Here is a 26,187-nt window from a genome sequence, read left to right as displayed (position 1 = left end):
GGCAGGGAGGCAGAGCAGAGCGGGACAGAACTACCTTACCAGGGCCTGAGATTCCCAGATAGTCTCCCTGCAGTAGCCTTGCATCAGCCCGTGGCGGTAAACCTGAACCATGGCCACCTTGGTTCTCTGGATGACATGGTATGACTAGGTACTAAGTCCTCAGACCACCTTTTGGGCCAGCATTGTAGAATGTCCCTCTGCTCTTGGAACAGGTATTCTTGAAAACAGTTCTTTGGCTTAATGGCACCTGGCTCATTGGTCTCATCTCAGGCAGCTTAGGGACCCAAAAAACAGTCACACACCACAGTAAAATCAGAGAGCTTTATGGTATGGGCGGAGTGTCTAAGAAGGCGCCCTCTAGGCTCACCTGCGCAGGCGCTCAACAGGCAGAGGCGCAGCTGGCACACAGTGGCAGCCTGTTAGTGCCTCTCCCACAGGAGAGGTGGTACATTGTTTTCTCTTGCCAGTCTTACTCGGTGCGGGGCCTGGGCCACTTTGCAGTAGCAGATGCTGTCGTGCCCTCCCGAGTAACATATCTGTGCTCAGGGCAGGACCCTGTTCTACTCTGGATCCATGGGGAAGAAGGTCCACAACCCAAGCCATGCTGTGGCTCTGGGAGAGCTCAGGAAGGCAAGCAGGAGTGGGGCTGGGTGGTGGACATTAAAGAAGCCAAGCAGCCCCACACCCTGCCTCTGTAAACAGACCCTGGTGGGTCCCTTCTCGGCCCCAGGCACATCCCTGAGAAACACCGGGGACTGGTTGCAGCTTCTGGGAGGGCCAGATGGTCCACCAAGCCAGCTGCAACTTTATTCTGTCCCCTCCCTCCCTGCAGAGCAGGCTTCTGCTGGGTTGAGGCCCAGCACCTGCAGCTCCGGACCCAAGGGCCTGATTACCACCAAGGTCTCCAGCACAAAAATCAATGTAGAGTGGGCCAGACCACAGAGGGGCAGACATAATGGCTGAGGGACGTAGGTGGCAGGGTGGTCCTGGGAATGTGGGAGCATAGACAGCAGCCCACCTCTTCTCAGACAGTCAACTGCCCGGGTATGTCTAGAGCTCCTCATAGTCCCCACCCCCAGGGTGGCGGCTGCCAGGGGCCCCACCCCCCAGGAAGGCTTCCAGCTCATCCGCAGCCTTTTGCTCTTTGCTCCGAGGGGGCTTCCTCCTCTTCTTCCCATCCTCCTTGCCCTCTTCCTTATCCTTGCTCTTCTTATGTTTGCTTTTCTTTTTTGTAGCCTTTTCTTCCTCCTGAAGGTCAGAGAGCAGAACTGTAGTCAGTGGGCACCCCACAAGGTTAGCCCACCGTCCAGGGGTGGAAGCTGGGCTGACTGGAAGGTCAATGGTGGCAGGGTGTGTACCTCTTTGCTTTTCTTCTTCTTTTTCTTCTTTTCCTTGGAGGGAAGTTTGCTGTCTTTATCTGCACAAGAAAGACAGCTGAGTTCCTACTTGCTACCATTTTGTAGGCAGGCAGGGGCCCTCTGCAGAGACCCCATCCTGGTTCCACGGGCAAGCTATGTATTTTTGTGCTGGTGAGTCTTGATCAAGCCTGTGAGTAATTTCTTCCCCTCCCTCTGGGGCTGAGAACCTGACAGTAACAGTCCTAAGCTGTCTGCTGGGGCTGAGTAGGCCCAAGTCCCTGGGCTGTAGCTCCAAGCACTTCTCCAGGAAGCCTGGGTCTGAGGTTCCCAGGAATTCTCCCTGTTGTAACCTTTATTAGCCTGTGGGTTTGTCTGTTTGTTTGTTTTTTTCTCCCTTTCTCCTAAAATCGTTCTGCCCCACAGGCTTGGGACACCTGAAAGCATGGAATGTTGGCAGAACATTTGGAGAGGTGAGGACCCATAGGGAACCATGGATAGAGTGTGACAGTCACAGTCTTAGGTGACTATTCAGGACCATATTTGGGTGCATGTTTGCCAGCTGGTGTGACAGTTTCACCTCTCACAGCTAATGACTATGACGAAAGAGAAACCATAGGCAGTGTAAATTCTAAACATAGGAGCACCACAGACAAGGCCTCCAAGTCCTAACAGGTTCCAAGGAGAGGGGCAAACCCAGGCCCTCCTACCTTCCTCACTGCTTTCCTTGGGTCCCAGCTCCTCCAGGCCCAGCCCAAAGAGATCTGAGTCATTCTTCAGCCTGAAAGCAGGGACTGGGAACTTGGAGGGTGGGGGTGGCTGAGCAGGGCCAGTATCCTCATCAGTTACATCAGAGAGGTCTTCTCTTACTGGGAACCTGCCCTGGAAAGAGAGCAGTTGGTAGGCCTGTTGTCCCCTGACCACTACATGGGATCTGGGAAGAGAGGTTGGCAAGTCCACTTCGGACTCCAGGGGCTAGGATGGGGCCAGATGGGAGGGGCTAAGCTGACCCAGATTCAGAAAGACCAGCAGTGCCTTCATGTAGACAATGGGCCCCCTCCCATGAACTCTCATTCACTTTCTCCATCAGGCTTCAGACACACAGTAAATAAGAAAGGGCTTGCAGTGGGGAACTGGAGCCAGAACATTCTCCTGCATCTCCTCAGACCCTCCTCTGGGAAACAGACCTTGACTGTCCTCCATCTCTCGAAGGATGGAGCCCGAGCTGCCCAAGCAGCAGCCTCTCCTTACCACTCTCTTCTGGGTGTCCGACTCATCGCTTTCAAAGTCAGGGTCATCCATGACAAATGACAGCATCTGGGCAGCAATGGGACCCTCAGGATCGCTCTCTGATGACACCTGTTTGTCCTTCCCTTCCTGGGGTCTTTGAGAACCATCAGTGGGTGGCTTGGTACTGCTGAGTTCGGGCCCCAAGCCAGTGCTAAGACCATCTGACCACGGTGGTATGCCTCGCGTGGGGGCTCCCTTCTTTTGTGGATGTGAGGCCTTGGTGGAGGACCTTCATATAAGAAGAAATGTCAGGAGCTCTGAGGCCACTCTGGGCTGCCACCACCTCAGCTGGCCACACTCTGGGAATCCCAGCCCATACCATTTAGTCTCAGGCTCTGAGCACTGCTGAGGAGACACTCTGGGGTGGCCAGCCAATCCTTCAGCTTCCTCCTCACTTGAGAGACTGATGTTCTTACTGGGAATGGGGTCTGAGGGCAGCAGGGATTGGCCATGTGGTTGGTCTTCTATGTCCACATCATCCTGGAAACCTGCCACCATTGGGTTCCCTCCTAGGGCCTCTCCATCATCACTGCAAAGAGGGATTGGCCATCAGAAGTTCTGAGGGGGCTGTGTGTTGCTGATCACCCACCCGACTCGCTGCCTCTAGATCTGCCCTGTCTGTAGTACCACATTCCAGTGGCAAGAGCTTCTGGGCATTCTGCTGAGAACAGGTGGACTAAAGAGTGAGGGAGGTACTGCCTGTTGCTGGCCAATGAGGGAATCAGTGGGAGGAGTCCAGAAAGAAGCCTCTAATTTGTTTCTGGAAGGGAAGCTTGGTCCCATACAGAATGGTGATGCTGGAGACAGTAATAGTCTTTCAACATTTGATCTGTTAGAGGGAGTAGTCGCAGGCTTAACTATAGACAGATGTTGTTTAGAGAGGGGGTTGTGAGAAGGGCTGGCTGCAGGAAGTCAGACCTGGCCAGGGCCTGTTTCTCAAGGTCTGGAGAACCAGGTGACTTTCGCTATACCTCAACATAGACTGGGGCCTCAAGAGGCCTATGTCCCTGGTAGGCCACCTGCCAAAGCTCCTGCTATCCTAGGAAGACTCAGCTCAATGTTCAGCTGTAGTTTGCTGTGGTCATAAACTCTGTCCTACTCCTGGGTAAGCTGTTTGTCTGTATTCCCAGGGCGGCTGGCAGTGACCAGCCTGAGTGGGCTTTGAGATGATCTAAGCCCTTCCCTCATTTCTTCCAGCCATAGCTTTTGTCCTCAGAGCTGACTGCCAACCTAGCAAGCAGCAGAGAGCTGTGTCCACAACCCCAATGGTGTCTCTGAGGCCCGGGTATGAATGGGATGGGGAAGCTCTGTTGACTGGTCCTCGAGCTGTTATCAATGTTTTACCCTTACCTGTCACTATCCTGCTGTGGCCCTTTGGCTCCAACTTTCTTGTCTTTAGGCACGGTTGTGTCTTCCAGGAAGCTTCGGTCAAGGCCATCTTCAGGGACAAAATCCTCAACATTCTGGACTCTCACTGGAGCCTCTAGGGCTGGAGCTGGCTCTACAGAGAAATGCTGCTTCCTTCTTATTTGGTCCTTGCCTCCATGCTAGGCAAGCCCCAAAACTGTGCCTGAAGGATTGAGACTTGGCTATTTTAGAACCAGGTTAAGGAGTGGCTGGTCCATGTGGCTTTTCAGGGGCACAGGGACATTCCAGTGAGGAATAGGAGGCTCAAAATATCAGAAGGTGGCCCCAAATTCACACACAAGAGCTGCTCCCAGGCTTACCTGGAGGTGAAATGGTCACTTCTGCAGCTGGTGAGGTCCCAAACAGGCGAGAGATGATACTGCGGCGCTGGGCTGGAGCTGGGGCTGGAGGGTGTACAGAGGAGGGCGTGGCCTCCAAAGAGGGTACAGGAGACGGTGCTGAGGGACAGGTGGAGGAGACACCTAGAGACAGCTGAGGGGCAGGCTGGGGTGTGCTGGGGCTGGAACTCCCTGTGGATACAGCACTTGGAGGCACGACTGGCGACTGGGAGCCTGAGGATGGGCTCTGCCCATTGGCTGCCAAAGGGGATGCATGGCCTCGACTTCGAGCCTCCATCATTTCAAGGAAGCTAGGAGGGCAAAAGGGCAGGGAGTGAGGAACCAGTTTCTTCTTGGCCCTCTCTCCATGGCTTTCAGGTATCAGTGTGTCTTTTATATTGATACTATTAGGCAGAGGACAGGGTCTGTCTGCCAGTCCACTGTCCCAGCCTTTGGTACCCAGACCACTCCCTTGCCTATCTTATCTCTTTAGCACGGCTGCTCCCAAGGACATGCTCTCCCTCTACTCGGGCACTTCTTCAGCCTGGGACCCGAGTTGCTCAGCAGAGGTTCAGGACCAATCATGCCTATGGGGTCCGGGCAGGCCAGTAGCACTGGGCAGTCCCCACATGGCCAATAGGGATGAAGAAGTGGGACTGGTTATGGTTAGCGAGGTGGTCAGAGCATGAGCCATTGCAGTTCTGTTTAGGAAATGTCCCTGTGCCAATGAGTGCAAGGCTCTTCCCACTTTCTCTTCTATCAGATTCAATGTGTCTGGTTTTATGTTGAGGCCCTTGACCCTCCACTTAAGCTTTGTGCATGGTGACAGATATGGCAACCTGAGAAGAGGAGTGGCTCTCATCCAGGCACGTGCTGATCCACACATAGGAACAATACCACAGGTCTAAGCACTTTGTAGGTTCTGTAGGCTCCAAAGTACTTGGTGGTGGAGAGGGCCAGAGCTGACACAGCCCACCTTCAGGAGCATGCGCCCTTACTTTCTACAAGAACTAAAAGGGAAATGTAGGGAGATTGAGGCTGCTCCTCAGGTCAGCATAGCTCAGTTCAAAGTGTTAATCTACTTGTTCTAGACAAATGTTGATCTGACTAAATATCTTACTAGTTAGCTCATATTAATAACTAAACCCCAATAGATGAACAGGAAGAGCTTTGGGCAGCATGGACACGTCCTAGAAGGCTGAGAGGAGCTGCTGAGCCATGTTAGTCCGATGCGTCCCATACTGTTCTACACTGAGTAGTACCAAGGTCTTGGCTGAAGGACACTCAGGCTGACTGTATATGGTGCTTTTTCCACTGCCTCATAGGTACAGCCCAAAGCTTGGCCCCGGCTCCTATTTGTGGACATGAAGCAACAGGGTGTAGGACCCATCCTTCCCACTCCATGTAGTCAGGGCCTACATGGCGTAGACGCTGGCTCACGTACATGCTGTAGTTCTGGTCCTCGGTCTCCTGCTGCACGGACAGCTCCTCTAGTGTTGCATCGATGTCTAGTTGGTTTGTCTCCAGCTGCCTCAGCAGTGTCTCCCTCTGCAGAGGAAGCGGACATAGCTGAATATGCCTCTTCCCCATTCTACAGCCTGTCTCTGTCAGAGACCCGAGGTCTGGCTGCCTGCAAGGTCAGCTTCATGACTTGGAGGATATAAGCCACGTGGAGCTGCACCAGGAAGTGCCGCCTGCTGTTCCGCATCTTTGGTCACTAGCACTTTTGTTGGCTACAATACTTATCAGGCCACAGAAGCATGGAAACAGGTGCTTATGGTGTCTGTGGAGCTTCAGGGGCAACTTTAGGTGAGAAACTCTGCCAGGTACTAACTGGGTAAAACATGCATTTCTAGTTTGATGAACAAAGCTGATCAAATCAGAGTCCAGCTGTCATGGCTGTCAGTCAACATGGCTTATTGCATTAAAACTTAATCTTAAAACACAGCGGCTTCTAGGCTGTGTGAGGAGCACAGAACAGGACTGTGTTCCTAACTAGAGAGGCCCTGGTGGACAAGAGGCACTGCCTGGCTTGTCCCAGGCTCACACTGGGGTCCTTTCAGCACAGAGCAAACAAACCAAATGAAAAAAGTGGGAGTTAACTGCAGACCAAGAGACCTGGGGTTTGTTTATACTTTGAAAAGTACACACAGACAAAAAAAAAAATGGGGTTGGGGATTTAGCTCAGCGGTAGAGCGCTTGCCTAGCAAGCAAGGCCCTGGGTTTGGTCCCCAACTCTGGAAAAAAAAAAAAAAAAAAAAAGAAAAAGAAAAGTACAAAGAAATACACAAGAATGATGCAGTCGACACTCAGGACTAACAAGCAGGCATGCCTCAGACTCACGAGGGCTCTACTTTAAAACTGAACATGTGCTACACTAAGAAAAGCCCAGATGGCCACATCACATACATTGTATAGTCTATTTAGATCTTACCCTGAATACTGACTAGTAACTGGTGATTTAAATAATTGTAGGTGCTTTTCTCTGTGTAGCCCTGGCTGGCCTCCAACTCAGAGATCCACTTACTTCTGCCTCCTGAGTGCTGGGATCAGAGGCGTGCATCACCATACCCAAGACGTTCTGAGATTTTCATGCCCACACATGTCTAAGTGAAGCCGCATGTTTAGATGACAGTGTGTACTGGCTCTCTTGAAGCATACACATTTCTGAGCTACCTAATGTGGATGCTGGGAACTAAACTCCGACCCCCTGGAAGGGCGGCAGGCTGTACTACTGAACCATCTCTCCAGCCTCATGGTTGTCTAGCCTTGAACTTGCTATATGGCTAAGGATGATGTTGAATTTCTTTTCCTCCTTGCCTCCACCTCCCCAGTATTGCGATTATAGACCTGTGCCACACATGGTCATGCATAGTAGGCAAGTAATCTAACAGTTACATTCCCAAATCCAAAAAGTAATGTTTTTTTTCTTTTAAAATGTTTTGTCTGGGGTGGATGGGGGGGGGCACCTGTATCAGGGAGGCGGAGCAGATAGGGGACTTATGAACAGCAAACCGGAAAAGGAAATAACATTTGAAATGTAAATAAAGAAATATATCTAATAAAAAAATGTTTTGTCTGCAAGCTGTGTCTGTGTACCATGTACATGTCTGGTGCTCGCTCACAGAGCCAGAAGGGCATTTCAGATCCCTTGACAATCGACAGTTGTGAGCCACCACGTGGGTGCTGTGTATTGAACTGCCATTCTCTAGAAGAGCAGCCAGCCCCTCCAAGATGGAATGTTTCAATTCATGGTTACTTCCAGGTACCCAGCACCCTGACAGCAGACAGTGGCCATCATTCCCTGCAAGGAACCATGGAGGAAAGCTGTATTGGTTTGGGTCTCAGCTCAGGCTTTTAGCACAAATGACTATTCTGGCACTACTTTGCGTCCCTTGGTCTAAGTCAGTGGTAAAGCTTTCATAGAATAGAGCAATGTGAGGAGTTTGGTTAACAGTTTCCTCCTAGATTAAAACATCCATGCTGCAGAGTTCTTTAAATAAGAAGGCAAACAACTGAATATAGCTTCAGGAAGTCCCTGAAATTGACCAGATTCACTAGGCCCCCCTGTCCCAATCAGCAATAAAGGCTGACTCTCTGAGGAGAAAGGCTGCAAAAAAGATCCAGACCAGACCAGTTGCATGGGAAGGCTATGCAATGAACTCCAGGTTTTCAGCTTGTGTAAGCTGTCACCCATGCTGGGCAGGCTCTGGTGATGCAGTTGTCTTTGAGTCATCTCTGCTCCTGTAAGTAACCCCAATGAAACTCATTGGGTCACCAGGTTAGACTGTGGCAGTAATCATACCGTCTGTCATGGGATCCCTACCTAGATTTAGTAGACCAGTGTGATGTCTCCCAAGAAAAAGTTTGGTGACTCAACAGGAAAGGCCTCTGGTAGAGGTTCCTTATCACAGCCCCCATCTGCAGGAACCTCATGTTCCTCAAAAGAAGAGATGAAGAAAAGGAAGGCTTTACCTTTCTAAATGAGATGGATGTCTTGCATAAAGTATGAAAGGCTACTAGATACAGGGGAGGCTACAGGTCTAGAAAGACAGCTAGGGGGCTGGAAAGATGGCTCAGTGGTTAAGAGCACTGACTGCTCTTCCAGAGGTTAGCAACCACATGGTGGCTCACAACCATCTATAATGAGATCTGATGCCCTGTTCTTGCGGTGTTTGGAGATAGCTACGGTGTACTCATATAAATAAAATAAATCTTTAAAAAAAAAAAAAAAGACAGCTAAGACTGTTTAGCCTTTTCTTGTTCACCAGAGACCTTGTACCAAAAGGGATGTGGCTCAGGGATTGGTCCTTTTTTTGTTTTGTTTTTTATTTATTTATTGTATATGAATACACTGTCACTGTCTTCAGACACACCAGAAGAGGGCATCTGATCCCATTGCAGGTGGTTGTGAGCCACCATGTGGTTGCTGGGAATTGAACTCATGACCTCTGGAAGAGCAGTCAGTGCTCTTAACCACTGAGCCATCTCTCCAGCCCCTGGTCTTGTTATTATGCTTAGGATCGAGAGCCTTGTTCCACCGTCTACATGGTCTGTGGCTCTACTAGCTCTGAGAAGCTACAACACACATCGAGAACAGAGACACTGACCAGAGCTTAGCAGGGCAGGATTCTGAAGAAACTGGGACTAGATGGAGCCTTTAGTTTACACACATATCGATACTGGTTCCTTGGTTTAGACAAATGTAGAAACAAACTGCAGATAATGGGGACTGGGTGGGGATATGGTCATGTTTTACTACCTCTGCAACATTTTCTGTTCTTGAGGGAGCCCAGGCTGGTCTTGAACCTGTGACATTGCAAAGGATGACCCTGAACCTCTGATCCTCTTGCTTCTATTTCCTAAGTACTGGAATTACCCTTTTAAGTTTTTTAGATGGGTCTCCCTCTTACTGAACCTTACTATGTACCCTTTAACCTGACGTGATCTTCCTGACTCAGCTTTCTGAATGCTGGATTACAGGCTTGTGTCTCCACGGACAGCCTTGGCCACTTCTGTACATCCAGAAGGTTCCACAGGAGCACTAGGGGAAAAGCAGGGTAGGCACAGCTCTTTACCCTGACAGGCACCCTACTTGCCTCCACTGCATCAGGACGGCTAGATGCTTCTGGCAAGGCTACAGGTTTTCTTTTCTTCATGAGATAGATGGCAGAGGGCATGGTTCACAGAGTACAGCCAGCCCCAGCATTTGAATGTAGTCACAGAAGCTGCATATCCTGGGACCTGCCTCTTGTTGAAAGACACCTCAGTGTGACTGGGACCTCCTCCACAGCTATCTGTTTATCTGGGAAAGGGGGTGTGCACTTCAGTCAGCGCTTCAGAGACACCATGCTGTCCTGACTTCCAAATGCCCTTAGAGAGCAGGACATGTTACCTGACTCTTGGCCAACTGCTCCGAGACTACCTGTGCCACCTCCAGCCCACTACATACATGTGGTAGCACCCACTACATACATGTGGTAGCCGGTTCCCAAGAAGGTTGCCAAGGGTGGTATCAGGTTTAGGAAGAAGGGCAATTCTTGTGAGAGTCACAGAAGTGATGGCTTCTCACTTGTTTGCCCTACCTGGTACACACTTACCTGTAGCTGCAAAAATGGGATGTTGAAGAACTTATGCAGGTACTTTAGGCCAAAGCTGTTCTTCATGGAAGACTCAGCATAGCGGAAATAGGAGGAACCTGGAGGTCTGTTTTCAAAGAAAGAAAAAGGAACTTGACAGGCAGTATAGCTCAGCCCCATTGTCCAGGGCCACACCTAAGCCTAAGGCATCCTGCCTACCCAGCCTCCTTCTGGCAGCCAGTTCCTAAGGACATTCTGCTGCACACTTCCTGGGGTGGTCTGAAGAGCCAGACAAGAGCCAGGCGGGGCCCACAGTCCTGGCATATAAGGTCTTCCGATCTTCTACAGCATTACCATCCCCTGGAGACCTGAACTCCTCACCCTGTCTGGCCAGGTGCTGTCATCCTATCTCCAACACAGGCTAAGACACGGCCTGTACTGTACTGCTCCAGTGTCTACCAGCTTCCCCGACACCACCAGAGTGCATCACAGGAGCAGAAGTGGTAGCACCCACCTGTCCAGGTGCTCAATGAAGTCACGCACGTCGTCTGGCAGAATGACTCGATGCTCACCCATGTCACGGTAGTTGCCCAGCACACACACAGGCACATGGGTTGGCACTTTGGGAAGCTCCCGGAGAACGTAATTGAAGGTCCTTTGAAAAGGGAGGGAGTGTTTTGCCTTAGCTGTGCGATCCTCAGAGAGCTGTGTGTAACTACCTTTTTGGTCTAACTCTGCAGAGCACTTGTCACCTCAGGCAGGGTTCAGAGATGAACAAACGCTACAACCTTCGGCCCGCATCCCTGGCCACTGCCTCTCCAGAGAGCCCAATTCAAGGTACCTGTTCTCTTGCCTTTAATTGGTATGACACCTGTCTATGTCCCTATGAATCACCTTCAAGGGCTGGTGGGGTGGCTTACTGAGTGGGTAGAAGTGCTGGCCGCTGGGCTGGATGACCTGAGTTTGATCGTTGGGCCCACATGATAGAGTGGAAGAGCTGACTCAGCCTGTCCTCTGGTCTCCATCACACGACTCTCTCCCACTACCCCCAAGAAAGGCTTGGAGCCTCACCTGTTTGTAGCATTACAGGTGCTGGGGTTGCAGCTCATTCACTTCTCTCTGCTTGCTGTCTTGCCTCCTGGTTACCATCACTGAAGTGTCCTTAGTGATGTGTTTTTGTCTCTAGGACATTCCTTATTCTGCAGTGTAGACCATGCTGTTCACAAAGTCTACAGGTCTCTCCAAGACTGACTTAATGTGGGGGTGCCCCGTAGTTCTACTTTAAAGTCACCCAATGTCTTCAAATGGCTTGTAAAGCCCCAACCAGGACTGGGGATATAGTTCAGTGGTTGAGCACTTGCTTAGTAAATGCAAGGTCCTAGGTTCAATCTCCAGTACTCATGCCCTGCTCCCCTCCCCCTTTTCCCAAAACCCATGGAAGGCAGTACATACCAATAACCACAGTATTCAGAAAGCTAGGGTAAGAGGATTAGGAGTTTGTGGCCAGTTCAGCCTGTATAGTCGGTTCCAGGTCAGCTACACGGAGACCTAGTTTAAAACCCACTAGCACCTCCCACAACCAGTGAAATGGGTCTGACCCAGCTTCCCAGCCAAGCAATTATGAATGCAGCACATTTTAACCATGGCAGCTTCTCCTGTCCGTGGTGTATGCACCTGAAGCATCTCCTGCACCTTTGATCCTACCCAACACCTGAAGAGCGCCTGCTGGCCTGAAATGGTAGCTGTGTGAACCTAGCTGTTTCCATCCATGACCAGTGTCCAGACTCTGAACAGTGTCTGCTGACTCCCAGGACTAGCTGAGCCAAACATGCTGGTGACTCGGGATCTCAGACACCAAGAAACGGCCCTGGTCCTGTGGTCTGACAAATGGTGCTTTGTGACAAGGGCCTATGAAGCCTTATGGTCCCCACATATGCATCTGGACATTCTTCCCGAGCTGGCTTAGCCTCCTACCCACTCTGTAGAACTTGTGTCTTGATGCTAAGCCAAGCTTTTAGGTCCCTGCTGTGCTACCTGCCCCTCTATAATATCCCCTGACAGCTACAGGGTCTGTGAAGTTAGACTGCAAAGAAACACTTCATGAAGCACAGAGGCCTTCCATGTCCAAACATAATGTCACACGGGGAGGCCATGTCCCAAATAATAGGCAAACAGACTGCCCTCACTCACATGGGAAAACGCACTGTCCATGTATAAAAGAGCAGTGCACTCTGATCTGTGCATGAGAAGTACAGCTTTGCATGTGTGTCTATGGCACGTGTACTGCTGAACCGGAGCTTATAAACTGGAGCCTCTTATAGCCCCCAAAGGATTCTTGCATGTGACAACTGACAGCTTGTCAGGCAAGCATACAGGTCCCGAAGGTTGGGAAGGTTGGAGCTGGGCCTGTGAATACGGTGCAGAGGCTATAGAAAGTATGTGATGTAGGCTGTGGCTACCAAGGATCTATGGGTTCAAGACCGTCAAACCGGAATCAGTGACATGCACAGTGCAAACTTGACTCTGAGGCTTAGCATGTATACATGCTGGAGGCTGGTGTAACCAAGTGTGTGACTATTCTTAAATAGCACGAGTGAAACCGAGGAAGATATGCTTCCATTGTATGCATATGATGCATGAAAATCTAGCTGGCCTGCTCAGCCGTCGGCAGTGACATGACATGACAGAATGCTTTTCTCTGTCTTTCCAACCTGAACACAGATTACACACTCAACACTAATAGAACTGTAAACGCAGAGTAAAATCAAGGTGAACCCAGGGCTGCGTCTACATGGGCTGCTGTCAGGACTTCTGTTCTTATACTGTAGTCAGTTTTCTTTAAGGCAGAGTCTCACTATGTAGCCATGGTTGGCCTAGAACTGTCTATGTAGACCAGACTGGCTTTGAACTCACAGAGATCCACCTGTCTCTGTCTCCCAAGTGTTGGGCTTATATGTGTGCACCACGTTTGACTGCTACAGTGTTAAGAGACTATTTTTCAGGGTACAGAGCAAGCGAGCCTCTGGGGCCCTTGGGTTTCCTCCTGTCAGTTAGAGAAGTTTCCCGTCTTCCAGTGGTATGCAATGCAGTCTCTGGAGCACGTTTCTCACGATGTCCCCTCAGTGCAGTATGGTGGATCTTAGGAAGCTTGCACCTGCTCACTGTACCGCCAGGCCCATTCTCACTTTGTTCTTTGACCTTTGTTGTCACAAATCTTAACTGTGCCTTCTTGGTGAGTTACTGAGTGTGTATGTGTGTATGGCTGATTCTGGGAGCCCCTCCAATACTACAGGCCACTTGATTCTGACAAATTTTATATGGTGTTTTCAGGACAGCAAGGTTGTACAAAGTGACACCTAATCCTTACCACTGTTGGCTATAAACCTGAGCCAGCTCCTGCCTAAACTCTGCCCATCCTGTGATATCGATGCCTCAGTCCCCTAGGTCAGGGGGTTCTACTCACACCTGGCATAGCAGGTTTCACACCAAGAGGAATCGCAGAGTACATGAAGGCATGCGGCCTCTGCCGGTCACCTGCCCCTCTTACCATTGCTTGGTGATATCAAACATCATGACCACTCCATTACAGTTCTTGTACACATCCAGGAACTCAGCATCCAGGGCCATTTCAGACTCTGCCTAGAAACAGAAGGAAGAAAGGCTAAGACTGTGTCCCTGGCCAATCCCACACTTGTGGACCTTCAAACACCTGAAAAACGCAGAGTGGGGCTTTTCTAATCTAAAAGTTACTTCATGTTAAAAAAACAAACAAACAAAAAAACGAGGAAACACTTGTGGTGCACACAAGGTTAGCTGTGGGAGCTGGAGCAGCGAGTTCCATCTCTACAGGGAGGCCTGCCTTAGGACTCCCAGAAGCCAGTGCTGGAGCTGTCAGCTACCCCTTGAGATGGTCTCCAGCGGGAGAGCAAACACAACATTCGGTGCTATAACCCTGGGCAAGCGCCATGGCTGGGCAGTCCCAGGCAGTGGACGAGGTGAGTGGGTCACAGCTGTTCCTCAGCCAAACTGCATTTCACATTATGTTTTTGTTTGTACAGAAATGCTACTCTCATACTTAATCAAAAAAGTCTTTTCTTTTTGGTTGCTTGAGGTGTTAGGAATAAATGGACATTTAGTGCATAGCTCTAAACTAGACTCAGGGAACATGGCTGAATACAGAGCAGAAAGAAAGTGTGGTGGCCTGCATCTGCCAACAGCCAATCACAGGCTTGGGAGGCTAGGTCTCCTGGGGTCCTAACCCTGTACCCAACAGTGAGCATAACAAATGCCGATGGATAATTCCAAACATGTGGTCAGACAGAAGGTCCTAGTTTAAAATCACTTGGGTCCCCTGCCTCTGACACAGACACACACAGACACACACACAGACACGGACACACACACACACACACACACACACACAGGACAGGAGACTTGTAGGAAGAGGGAACAGATGACAGGGTAGGAAGGAGACAGGAAAGAGGTAAAGAGTAAACAGAATATATTATACATGTGTATGAAACTGTCAATAAATTTACAAAAAAAAAAACAAAACCCAAACAGAAAGTTATGCAAAAACAAAACCCAAGCAATCAAGGTAAGTCCCAAACACACAGCACATGGGACAGTACCAGGAAGGGGTTATGTATCACTTAAACTTCCAGCCTTGAAGGAGGAGAAGACAGGGCAGGGGTCTCTAAAACAACTGAAAGGAAGGACCACACAAATGTGCCCACTGTGTCACAGCTTCCAGGGAGCAAGCAGAGATCACCTGGTCTCACCTGTGGTGTTACGGCCACATCTCCAAAATATGCCAGCACTTTAAAGAACAAAGCCACTGTAACAGAGATGTAAAATATGGTCCCTAAGAGGCCATTCACACAACAGTTCACTGTGATGTCTGTGGAGTGAAGCAGAACACACACCACGCATATGGGGCAGGCACCCTAAGTAGGCAGGAACCCTAAAACAGCCCAGGCAGGAGAGAATCTCAGAAGGTCTTAAGGACAGTCAGTGACACTGCATCTATAGCATGAGATTGTTCAGGATCTCAGAAAGGGCAGGAGGCCCAGGGAGTGGCCACAGGCGCCTTGCTCAAGACACTGGCACAGACCCACCTGACAGTGTGGCTCACCTCCTGGGGGTCATTCTCCGTCTTCAAGCAGTCACCCCGTTTTTTACATTTTCCTTATTAAAAGACAGACAAAAAATTAGGAATGAAATTGTTGGGCCCAGGATTTGCATACGTGGGGAGTATCCTTCCTTAGACCTCCTCCTCCCTGCCACAATGCCTTAATGCCACATGGGACTGCACTGTACTCAGCCTCTGAATCTAAAAGAACCTCCTGGTAGGTCCAGATGCCCCTCGCTCATCTTGGAGAGATACAGAACTGTGAGAGCTGCCTAGGCTGGTAGAGCTAGATAGGAAGTCAGTGCTCAGCGTCTGAGCAGACAGGCCAGGAAAGACTCCCTATCCAGGTCTGCCTTGAGCAAAGGGATCCCTCCTCATGACAGCCTGGCTCTCATTCTCATGGAGGCTAAGAGACCGCCTGAGATAAAGGGTTGCTATGGTCAAAGCTGAGAAAGAGACCCCAAATCTGAGTTACTCAAACAGTTCTCCTGTATCACTAAGTCAATGGCACACTGGGAAGAAGAGAAGAGGCCAGTCCAGCCTGACACTGCCTGTCACACTCAGGTCAGCCTGGGGAGTCAGCCTCTGTCCTTAGCGCAGTTGATTCAGCCTGACCCTCAGAGGCTGAATGGCAAGTGGGGCATTTAGGGTGTGAGCCTCGAGCCCACCAGCGTCTTCCTGTAAGTTGTTGTAAAGTGTTTGGGGGAACTATTCTTGGGGCGGAATAGAAAAGTGTTGAACAGTAGCTGGGAGGCCTGGGAAAGACTTGCCAGGCTACTTCCTTTCAACTTTCCCTTTTAAAGCTTCTGAACAAGGACTAGAGCATACTGCCTCCACAAAGCTTAATGCTTGCTAAGCTCAACTACCTGGCTAGTCCTCTGGAGAACTTACCAATGCCCTTGAGCCCTTAGTTGCTTTAACTTCTCTCACATCTGAAGGCTCTTTGCTTGCTGTGGACACTACTCAGACACTGGATCATGGGGATGGGGAGGGAGGAGAGGCAGAAGGTCCTTTCTCCCCAACCCTCTACAATGAAGAGGCAACAGCAGCCATGACCATGCAGGCACTCCCTGAGTTAGGAACTCTGTGCTGGGATCCGGCCTGACTGCAGCTGAGCAAGGACCTGAGCAGAGATCTGGGTGGGGTGGCAGAAGTTGTGTGAGTCTAGCATAGCAGGAAGCGAAGTCCTCCCTGGCTCCTGGGCAGTGGAGGTGTCACTCTGCTGCATTGTTCTCGGGCCATCTAAGGGTGTAAAATGCTACTCTGAAGGGCCCTGAGCGAGAGACTGAGGCTACTGCATTATGGTCCCATCTGATATCCAGCCCCAAGTTCTGACCCCACTCTTCAAAACCCTTTCTATAGGACAGTGCATCCCACTGCAGCAGATTGCAGATGTGCAGACCAGAGCTGAGGCAAGAGCTTAGGAAGGCACTGAGGTTCCAAAGGGTGGTCCCTCTATAGAGCAGCAGCTCCACATCTTGACTTGATGGGGTCATGGCTTGTGGGGAACAGCTGGCCTAAGTTATTTGATGGCCTCAAAGGATTTGACTCTTGCCCTCAGTGTGTACAGTGATGGACTTCAGGTCATGTATCAACGCTCCAAAGATGCATACACAAACACTCAGAGGTATACAGACACATCAGGATCATCAGGGAAGCTCAATGGATAGGGTCCAACTAGGCTGTATTACTGCTGGAATCAGAGAAAAAACTGGCTTCAACTGTTCTTCAATACTTGGCCCAAAACCATACTCAAAAGGAACTTGGCTGAGGAAGGAGGAGAAAGCACACCCTGAGCCAAAAAAAATAAGAGCCCTGAAGACACATCTTCCCACAAAGTTCTGGACCTGGAGGTGATGCAGCACAACCATGCTGATGAGGCCAGTGATGTCTATATGGTCATGTTTATTACGCTGGTAAATAGGTGATGGTGTGCCTGTTTGGTCAGAGGTCTGCATGCACACACACAATGCCCATACCAGGGAGGACTATGAGCTCTCACCCCAGGATCAAAGAGGGACTTAAGACCTAACATAAGGAAAATGAGATCGGGGTTGGGGATTTAGCTCAGTGGTAGAGCGCTTGCCTAGCAAACGCAAGGCCCTGGGTTCGGTCCCCAACTCCGGAAAAAAAAGAGAGAGGTCCTGTCATTAAGGTACTCCGAGGAGTTGTTGATGCCCTTTGCAGGTTTAGATGAGGAGAGGTCTCTGTGTGGCTGGGTCTATCTAGGTACTTTGACTTGGTGACCCATTCTGTAAGAAATGCTCTCTATATAGGCTGCTGACCTCCAAAACATGAATGACAGAGATGGGCTGAAGTAACAAAAGCAACTCCAGCTTGCCTTCTCTCTAAATCCAGTTAAAAGTGTTTGTGGGAAATTGGTTTGAATGATGTCCTGGGCCCACCAAGGTACTGCCCCAAGATGTGTTCTCTCCATTTGACTTTGCCCCTGCCTTCCAGTCTTCTGGACTCGTGGTGCAGCCCCACATCAATCTACTGCGCTGCTGCACTTACACATGGTGCAGCCCCGCATGTTTTCACTGTGCTGGTGCGCTGTACTTACACTGTCTATCTCAATAATTAGGGCTGCCTCCAATGCCAGAGGGCCAAACAGGTAGCTATAAACTGGACCCAAATCAGACAACAGCCTTGTGGGCATCTGCCTGTGAAAGCAAGTTCTCATTAGAGAGACCACCGATCAGTTTCAAACAACAGACATCAAGCCATCACCTAGTAAAGAATATTTGACAGAGGTACCCTTCTGTGTCTTTCAGAGTAGGGCTGCCAAGTCACTGGGACTCTAGGGCTGTGTGACTATGGGTACAGGGCTGACACAGGCAAACACACAGGCGGGCTTTGGGAACAGCTTTATAAGGTCGGAGTTTTAAGCATACCCATCCCTCCCAAAATGCTCAAAAGAGCCACGTGTGTGTGATAGGTTCACGGGTGAACATTTACTCTGCCTACCAGACATGGGATAGAAGTGATTAGGACCCAGAATGTAGAGCAGGTAGGGAAGGGATCAGACAGGGACTCTGATGTAACCCAGACATTAACAGTTGGCAGGAATCTAAACCTTCTATATTCTTCAGGTGATAAAGCTGGTGCTTGTGACATGCTTCGAGTCACAAGTGATTCTGTGACAGGGCTAAGCAGGACATGGGACCCAAGGGAAAACAACCAGACCTGGGGCAATGGATGGGCACAGTACATGCAAATGCGGGGTGTGGAGGGGAGGGGCCTTAGAGTCTACCATGCACTAAGGAGATAATGTACCTTACCTTTGTCAACTACATCCCAGACTTCAACTTTCACTACATCATCAGTGGCTGAAACAACAACAACAAAAAACCTCTCAAATTAGTGCCCAGTATCACAGCCCCTTCTGGGCTCTCAAATGGGGTCAGGGGCGTTCTGGTGTCACTAGCTGCTTGGGGCCTCTGCAATGCATGCTATAGGGTTTGCAGGGAGGCTCCTCCAGGGCCTGGCACGAGCTGCATCTACCGGCCCACAGACAAGGTCATCATAGAACAACCTATACTCAGTAGTAGCCTGTGGGTCCCTGGGCCCTTCAGGTACCCTAGTGGACGCTCACACCCTGGACAGATAAAAACCAACATGGCTGTCTAGGTCACATCTCCCCAAGCCTACTTCTTTACCTGACTGGCCAGTTTTCAGTAAGAGCTGAGCAGAATGTAAAATGCAAAGTCAGTTACAGAGGCCAGAGCTGGGATGGGTCACCTAAGCAGGCTTAGGTGAGCTGTAACCCTGACACCCGCATCACAGCCTTCGGCCTACCTGGCCCACAGTCTCCTAAGGCTTTCTCTGATGCTGTTAGATCTAAGTTGCATCAGAAAGGAATCATTTTCCAAGTTCCTGTTAGCTCTTCAACCCCTCCTCAGTAGCAACTCTCCATTCTGGGATGTCCTAAGGGCTAATGGGGCTGTAAGGATGGTGGAGACCCCAGAACACAGAAGGGGAATTCTGGCAAGGGTTGAAATAGCCATTGTTCTCTAGGGGCAAGCATTACCATGGTTCATAGCATGCATTCCTGAGGCAAAGCAGCCATGTGTGCTGTTGATGTGTATGGGTGGATCTGCTCCTAGAGGTGTCCAGGGAATTCTAGTCTTTGAAAGTGTGTCCTTGCTTCCTTACTTGTAACCCTGAGTATCCTGGGCCTGAGGCACCACAGAGAAGAAATGTCACAGATTCAAAACCCAGATGGGGTGAGTCACATGCAACATTAATTAGTGGGGTCTCCCACATAGGTAGTATTTTCTCATATTTAAAAGGACTTTCTAGGAACCTGGAAGGCAGGATGATACTATACTGTATAGGGGGAAAACAGTGAACTATTATAGGCCTTGAACTCACTTTTGTAGTTCCAGTGGATGCTGGTGACCTGGATCTCCTGTGTGGGGATGTATTCTTCCACAAACTTCTTGCCCTGCAGTCGATGCCACAGAGCTGTCTTGCCCGTGTTCCTGTCACCCCGGATCACAATCTTCACTGGGGCAAGGATGAGCACGGAAAAGAGAAAGGAAGATCAATCAGTCACCCTTTAAAGACTGTAAAGTACCACCCTGTTCTATTTCCAGGTGAATCCCTATTTGCGCAGGGGACTGGCATGCAGGGGAGGGATGGGTGAGGATACCAGCAGCTCCCACAGGTCAATTCTGGCTCGGCAGACCTGGCAGTGGCCATAAATGTAGCACCGGAACAGAAGCCAGGCTGGTAGAGGAAGCAACACTGGAGCACTTTGTCTGGGCCTGGCTCTCCTGAGGTCATACACTCCGAGGAATTGCCAGGGGTCCAGGATCAGAGCTGGGCTGCAGACTTGGACTGACAATGCACAGGACCAGGACTGTGCCTAGGACATGGCTTCCTGCTAACCCTTCTCACAGTCATCATGCTTGTGATGCAGTTCTATACGTCTGTGTCCTATTTCACTCATCCCTGAGTACCAGGCCTGAACTCAGCAGGCTCTCCTGGCTTTGGGCAGGGACAGACATATCCTCAGGAATGGGGTGAATGGGATGGAGTATTGTTCTTAGGCAAGAGACCTTTTAGAGAGGCTCACCACTAGGTGTTTCGGAAATGTGATAAGGAGCAGTTTGGAGCTGACAGTGTCACCAGGAGGAACAAAGGCAAAGCTGAGGACAGGCTGACAGCTCTGTTGGGTGAGATGAGAGCCATGAGTGACTGAGCATGATCAGATGGGAGGGAAGGCATGGGTGTCAGCCTAGTGCTTCCTGGGCAGCACTATGGGAGAGGCAGAGGCTGATAATGCCACCGAAAACACCCTCAAGACTTCCAGGAACCAGTTAGAAAAGGGTCTAAAGAAGATACGGGAGCTTCAGAGGCAGGAGCAAGGGGATGCTTGTGGGTTTCCTTACCCACCTGCTTCCTTCTCCTAAGCTGTCTGCTCTGCCTGCAGCCAAGCCTCCCCCCATTTCCAAACCCTTCTACTGTACCAGAAGCCAATGGCCACCTTGGCTCAGCTGGATTCCGGGATGTGCTTGGCCCCATCTTGCTGCTATAGTCTGAATGAGAATGGCCCCCATAAGTGCACTCACATGGTCAAACAGCTGGCTTAGTTGACTGCTTAGGAAGATTAGGAGTGTGTCACTGTGATTGGGATATAAAATATAAGCTCTCGGAGCTCTGCCCACCTGCTGCCACTGGAAGCTCCAGTACACTTTCAGGCCCCGTTGAAAAGCAGCAAGCATTCCTAACTACTGAGCATCTCTACAGCCCTAGAGACAAAGTCTTTATGGTTTGCTTTTTAATATCTTTTATTTTTATGCATATATATGTATGGTTGTGTGAGTTCATGTGCCCTGTACCCCAAGTACATTCAGGATCCTGAAGGCATCAGATCCCCGAGAGAACTGGAGTTATATATAGACAATTGTGAGCTACCATGTAGGTCCTGGGAACTGAACCTGGGTCCTATGGAAAAACGTTCAGCACTCTTAACCTCTGAGTTATCTCTGCACACCTCACCCCTTTCTTTTAAGACAGCCTCTCTATAAGCCTTGATTGGCCTGGAGACCTCTGCCTCTTAGGTGCTGGGACTAAAGGCATGTGCTACCGTACCTGGTTGTTTGTCTTTTAAATTAACATTCCAAGATTTGTCTAATAGTCATCATATGGTCCTCTCAAAATGTTCTGTTGAATGCCTCACCCAGTTCTTTTAAAAATCTGCTCTTGACACATGAAACGCAAGACGGATGATCAAAATGCAAATGCTTCACTCCTTCTTTAAAAGGGGAACAAGAATACCCTTGGCAGGGAATAGGGAGGCAAAGTTGAGAAGAGAGGCAGAAGGATCACCCATTCAGAGCCTGCCCCACATGTGGCCCATACATATACAACCACCCAATTAGACAAGATGGATGAAGCAAAGAAGTGTAGGCCGACAGAAACCAGATGTAGATCTCTCCTGAGAGACACACCTAGAATACAGCAAATACATAGGCGAATGCCAGCAGCAAACCACTGAACTGAGAACGGGACCCCCGTTGAAGGAATCAGAGAAAGGACTGGAAGAGCTTGAAGGAGCTCGAGACCCCTTATGAACAACAATGCCAAGCAACCAGAGCTTCCAGGGACTAAGCCACTACCTAAAGACTATACATGGACTGACCCTGGACTCTGACCTCATAGGTAGCAATGCATAGCCTAGTAAGAGCACCAGTGGAAGGGGAAGCCCTGGGTCCTGCTAAGACTGAACCCCCAGTGAACCTGATTGTTGGGGGGAGGGTGGTAATGGGGGGAGGATGGGGAGGGGAAGCCCATAAAGAAGGGGAGGGGGAGGGGTTAGGGGGATGTTGGCCCGGAAACCGGGAAGGGGAATAACAAATGAAATGTAAATAAGAAATACTCAAGTTAATAAAGATTAAAAAAAAAAAAAAGAATGCCTGCAAGGAAAAAAACATCTGCTCTTGTCTTTTCATGTATTTCCTCCCTTCTACTTTCCCAAAATTAATTATTTTAGACTTCCAAATTATGCTCTTACCTCAACAACTTATAAGAATATGGGTCTCTTGTGACCCATGAGTTCTAAGTACTTTCTTTTTTATTTATTTATTTTTTTTCTAGATAAGGTTTCCTTGTGTAACTCTGGCTGTTCTGGAACTTGCTCAGTAGACCGCACTGGCCTCAGAGATCTGCCTGCCTCTGCGTCTTGAGTGCTGGGATCATAGGCATGTGCCACCACTATCTGCAGAGAGAGCTTTCTAATTTTCAGGTAATTTTTTCACTGTATCATAAACTTCTTGGAAACTGTTGCCATCTGGATCTTTAATTTCTCCCACCTCCAACCAAAGTCCTAACAAATTCTGCCTCTGCTGCCTGACTGCTAAACTTTTACTTTTTACACATTGATCATCCCATAGCAATGGAGAACTAATAAAGAACTGCTTTTAAGCTTCAAAAAGATAGCTGAAGTAGATGCCTGTAGTCTCAGCTACTCAGAATATTGATAAAAGGTCAGTTTGGCATACAAGTTTAACAGTTTGAGCAGAACAGTGGGCACTATTTCAGAATAAAACCAAACCGGAATGCAGAGTCTCCCCACTGTCACTGTCACAGAATAGAGTCTCCCCATTGTCACTCACTGTCACAGAATACACTGTTTCCCCATTGTCACTCACTGTCACAGAATAGAGTATCCCCATTGTCACTGTCACAGAATACAGAGTCTCCCCATTGTCACTGTCACAGAATACAGTCTCCCCATTGTCACTGTCACAGAATACAGTCTCCCCATTGTCACTCACTGTCACAGAATACAGAGTCTCCCCATTGTCACTCACTGTCATAGAATGTGGTCCTGTTACCATTCTCAGGGGTTTGCTGGGACTCTCAACTTTTATGGCTGTCCTTTGGTTGAGAGGGACAGAGGAAGTCATGTACAGGTAACCTGTTTCCGAATGGGTCTGTACTGTCCTTACCCCAAACCCACTCCTTCACTTCGAAGTGTGTGCCACACGGTACTACAGCTACAGGGGAGCAGGCCACAGTTCAGCAGTCTTCTTATGCTCAGACTTATCCACTATCCTTTCCCATTGTTTTTTTTTTTTCTTTCCCATTGTTTTACTCCCACCCTTTGCTTGTATATTATAGACGTACCCCTTAAAAAGCCATAGGGCCCAATTAGAGGGATTTCTTTTCAAATTTCTTGATTGCATTGTGTCTGCTAATAGAGATGGAATTATTCTTACTGCTTAATTTAATAATTTTTAGGAGCTGGGGTGTAGCTGAGCAGTAGTGCACGTGTTTAACAAGAACCTAGGTTCAATCTCCAATAAGAGAAAAACAAACAAACAAACAAACAAGTGAGATGGACCAACGAGATGGCTCAGCAGGTACAGGTTCTCACCACGAAGCCTAACAACCCCAGTTTAATGCCTAGGAGCCATATAATAGGAGAAAACTAAAGAGCTGTCCTCCGTCACACATGTATCAAAAAATAAATGGTTAAAAATGGCATTTAGAGTTACTATTAATAGGTTCTTCCTAGCCATCTTTGCTTTTTATTAAGTTGGGCAAACTTTCCCACATTTTGCCTGGCATAGTTGGAAGAGTTGTACATTTTAACATTCACACTTATTGTGATATGAAGTCAAAAAACTTCTAAATGTATGCCAGCTGTGGTGATGCAGTTGGCAGGCGGGTTTCTATGAGTTCAAGGCCAACCTCCTGGTCTACAAAGTGAGTTCCAGAGCCAGAGATACATAGTAAGATTGTGTCTCAGATGCCCCCGCCCCCAGTCTCAATGTCTTAGCAGCTCCATTCTGGACTAAGGGCTGGCTCCACCTACTTCAGTATTGTTAAAAAACAAAAACAAATACCCAACAGCCTATAAAAATCATTATCACCAGTGGCTAACAACCACTGCTTATCTAGGGCTTACTACATATGGACCCACCCACTCCTTTGCTTACTTTTGTTGTTTAAATCCCACTCCTATCCTTTCAGCTTCGGCTACTTTTTTCTATAGAACACCCTTTAGGATTTATTTCTGCAAGACCCTCTGCTCAGCACGCTGTCAATCACACACTGGCTGTGGGCACAGCAGCATTCTAGCCTGTGCAGGAGCGGGGTCATCAGTTCAGGGCTGCTCCTTAGCATGACCTCTTTACTCGGGTTGCACAGTTCCCTCTTTTTGCTTCTGAAATTCAGACAACTCCCAGTGATCTTTGGTTGTTAAAATTCTGGTTCTCTTTGAGTTTGTTCTTTTTCCATTGCTTTTTTGAAACAGGGTCTCATTATGTAGCTCACGCTGTCCTGGAACTCACTGGGCATACCAAAAAGGATCCAGCTGCCCCTGACTCCCAAGTGATGGAATTAAAGGCATGTACCACCTGCCCTGCCTTAGTTACTTTTTGACATATTGAAAAAAAGACTGTCATGCCTGCCTCCCCGAGCCAGACAGGATTCTGTAATAAACAATTCAAAACCTGGAAACTCTTACGAGAATCCTGAATTTGTATTTATTATATTGCAGGTTTGCTCCTCTAAGGAAGACATCTTGGAAAATATGGAAGACTCTTAGATTCCCTCCTCTTTAGGACCACCAGGGCGTGGGTCCAGTAGGGAGCAAGTTTAGAAAGTAAGAAGCTTCCAATTCAGGCCTAATTTCCAGAATTAGGTTGCAAATAATACTATATAAACTAAATAAAGAATGCAAAGATAGATCCCAAAGCACACAAACCACCGAATATTTGACTCAATATTCTCTTCCATAGACTCAAGAGAAATAGACTTTTGTAAACACTGTTTGCTTCTAAATATGTACAAAAATCCTCTTACTAAGTTTCATAATGTCACATTATCACCCAAATATCAATGACCCTGTAAGACACCACTTAAAGTGAACTGTGTGTATGCGCCAGCACGTGTGCACACTTCAAAAATCTGGCAGAATAGAAATAGTTGAGAAGTAAACAATATCGGACCAAGAAACTGCCCAAGAATCTTTAGACTGTTCTAGAAAAGAACCTGCAAATGGAAAAACTCTAAAGAGGTCAAGAGAACTGTGTGCTTCTCGCTGCACAACATACATAATTTATAACGAAGGGCAGAGCTTTCTTCTTGTGGGGTCAGAGACGGAGAGTTAGGGCCTCTTGAATTTTTAAAAAACATACCCCTTACAAAAACAAAAACAAACACGGCTGAAGGCCCACACCCGACCCACTTTCGGGTGCCTCAAGTGAGAGCAGGCGCGGGGAGCGGAGAGAAGGCAGGCGGCACGCATCCTTCCAGCCACAGACCCGCGCGCGCACCCTCGGGTTATGTAATGGTCTCTCTCCGCAGGGTACCCGCGCCAATCAGGGTCCTCCACCGCTGCTCCACTACTGTAGATGCACAGCTCTTCTCTGGAGGTCTCCTGTCAGGTGATGACTCTCAAGGAACGACCACTACTCAGAACTCAGGGACGGGGTCCACCCCTACCCTCTGGTTCTCCCAGACCCTCGTATGCTGAATGGACGCCCCGGGCCCCGCCAGCGCGACCCGCACTCACTGTTGTATTGGACCCCCTTAGCGAAGCGCCTCTGCAGTGCCTGGTTCATGGACTGCAGCCCGGCGGGGATGTTCTTGTCCCGGCCCGGGGCCTGCTCCGACCCCACCAGCTTCTTCAACGCGGAGAACATGTTCCTGCTGGACGTGCGAGCTGGGCTGGCCTGCGAGCTCAGCGGCGGCGGCAGCGCAGCGCGCCTCGCACCATGTCCGGCCGGCCCAGGCTTCCCCCAAGGCTGGAGCAGGCGCGGCTACAAGCCGGGGCCAGATGGCGGGTGCAGCCTCGAGCGAGGTTCTGGGGCCTCAGCTTCTATGGCTCCGCTCAGGCTTCCACGGCCCTCGGCGTAGCAGCCAGGTACCCGTCAGCGCCGCCATCTTGGCGCCGGCGCGGCTACGGGATACCAAAAGGGACACGTAGACGCCGCATGCGTAGAGAGAGAGAGCACTAGGTCCCGCCCCTTTCTAGCATCTCCCTGGTCCCCTCCGCCTCGCTGTCCCCCTCCGCCCTTCCCCCCACTTCCATTCCAACATCCGCTTCCCCGTCCTCAGAGTCCCGAGGT

The 26,187-nt window shown here is 49.4% G+C and overlaps 1 protein-coding gene across 1 annotated transcript; it reads right to left on the bottom strand.

Moving 5' to 3' along the window:
* Positions 1–306: 306 nt before the first annotated feature.
* Rabl6 (RAB, member RAS oncogene family like 6) lies at positions 307–26,037 on the bottom strand. Its single transcript, XM_032903076.1, has 15 exons — positions 25,632–26,037; positions 19,475–19,609; positions 18,382–18,429; positions 15,104–15,156; positions 13,517–13,608; positions 10,484–10,624; positions 9,991–10,096; positions 5,835–5,938; positions 4,373–4,701; positions 3,996–4,146; positions 2,965–3,174; positions 2,607–2,874; positions 2,066–2,237; positions 1,359–1,417; positions 307–1,248 (listed from the first exon to the last, which is right to left on the bottom strand). The coding sequence occupies exons 1-15, from the start codon at positions 25,759–25,761 to the stop codon at positions 1,051–1,053; spliced, it is 2,196 nt and encodes a 731-aa protein (XP_032758967.1). The 5' UTR covers positions 25,762–26,037; the 3' UTR covers positions 307–1,050.
* Between the last annotated feature and the right edge of the window lie 150 nt (positions 26,038–26,187).

This window comes from Rattus rattus, chromosome 5 (assembly GCF_011064425.1).
Source record: "Rattus rattus isolate New Zealand chromosome 5, Rrattus_CSIRO_v1, whole genome shotgun sequence".
Classification (NCBI taxonomy): Eukaryota; Metazoa; Chordata; class Mammalia; order Rodentia; family Muridae; genus Rattus; species Rattus rattus.
The sequence above is the reverse complement of the archived record's forward strand: the minus strand, read 5'-3'. Positions and strand labels throughout refer to the sequence as shown.

Bases quoted from the DNA above. Each gene is read 5' to 3' on its own strand.
- Rabl6 (XM_032903076.1), bottom strand. From the start codon at position 25,761: ATGTTCTCCGCGTTGAAGAAGCTGGTGGGGTCGGAGCAGGCCCCGGGC. The intron at 10,625-13,516 runs GTAAGAGGGGCA...CCCTTTTCAAAG, and splicing joins TTTGATATCACCAAGCAATG to GACCTTCAATTACGTTCTCC. The intron at 4,702-5,834 runs GTACGTGAGCCA...TTGCCCTCCTAG, and splicing joins GAGGACCAGAACTACAGCAT to CTTCCTTGAAATGATGGAGG.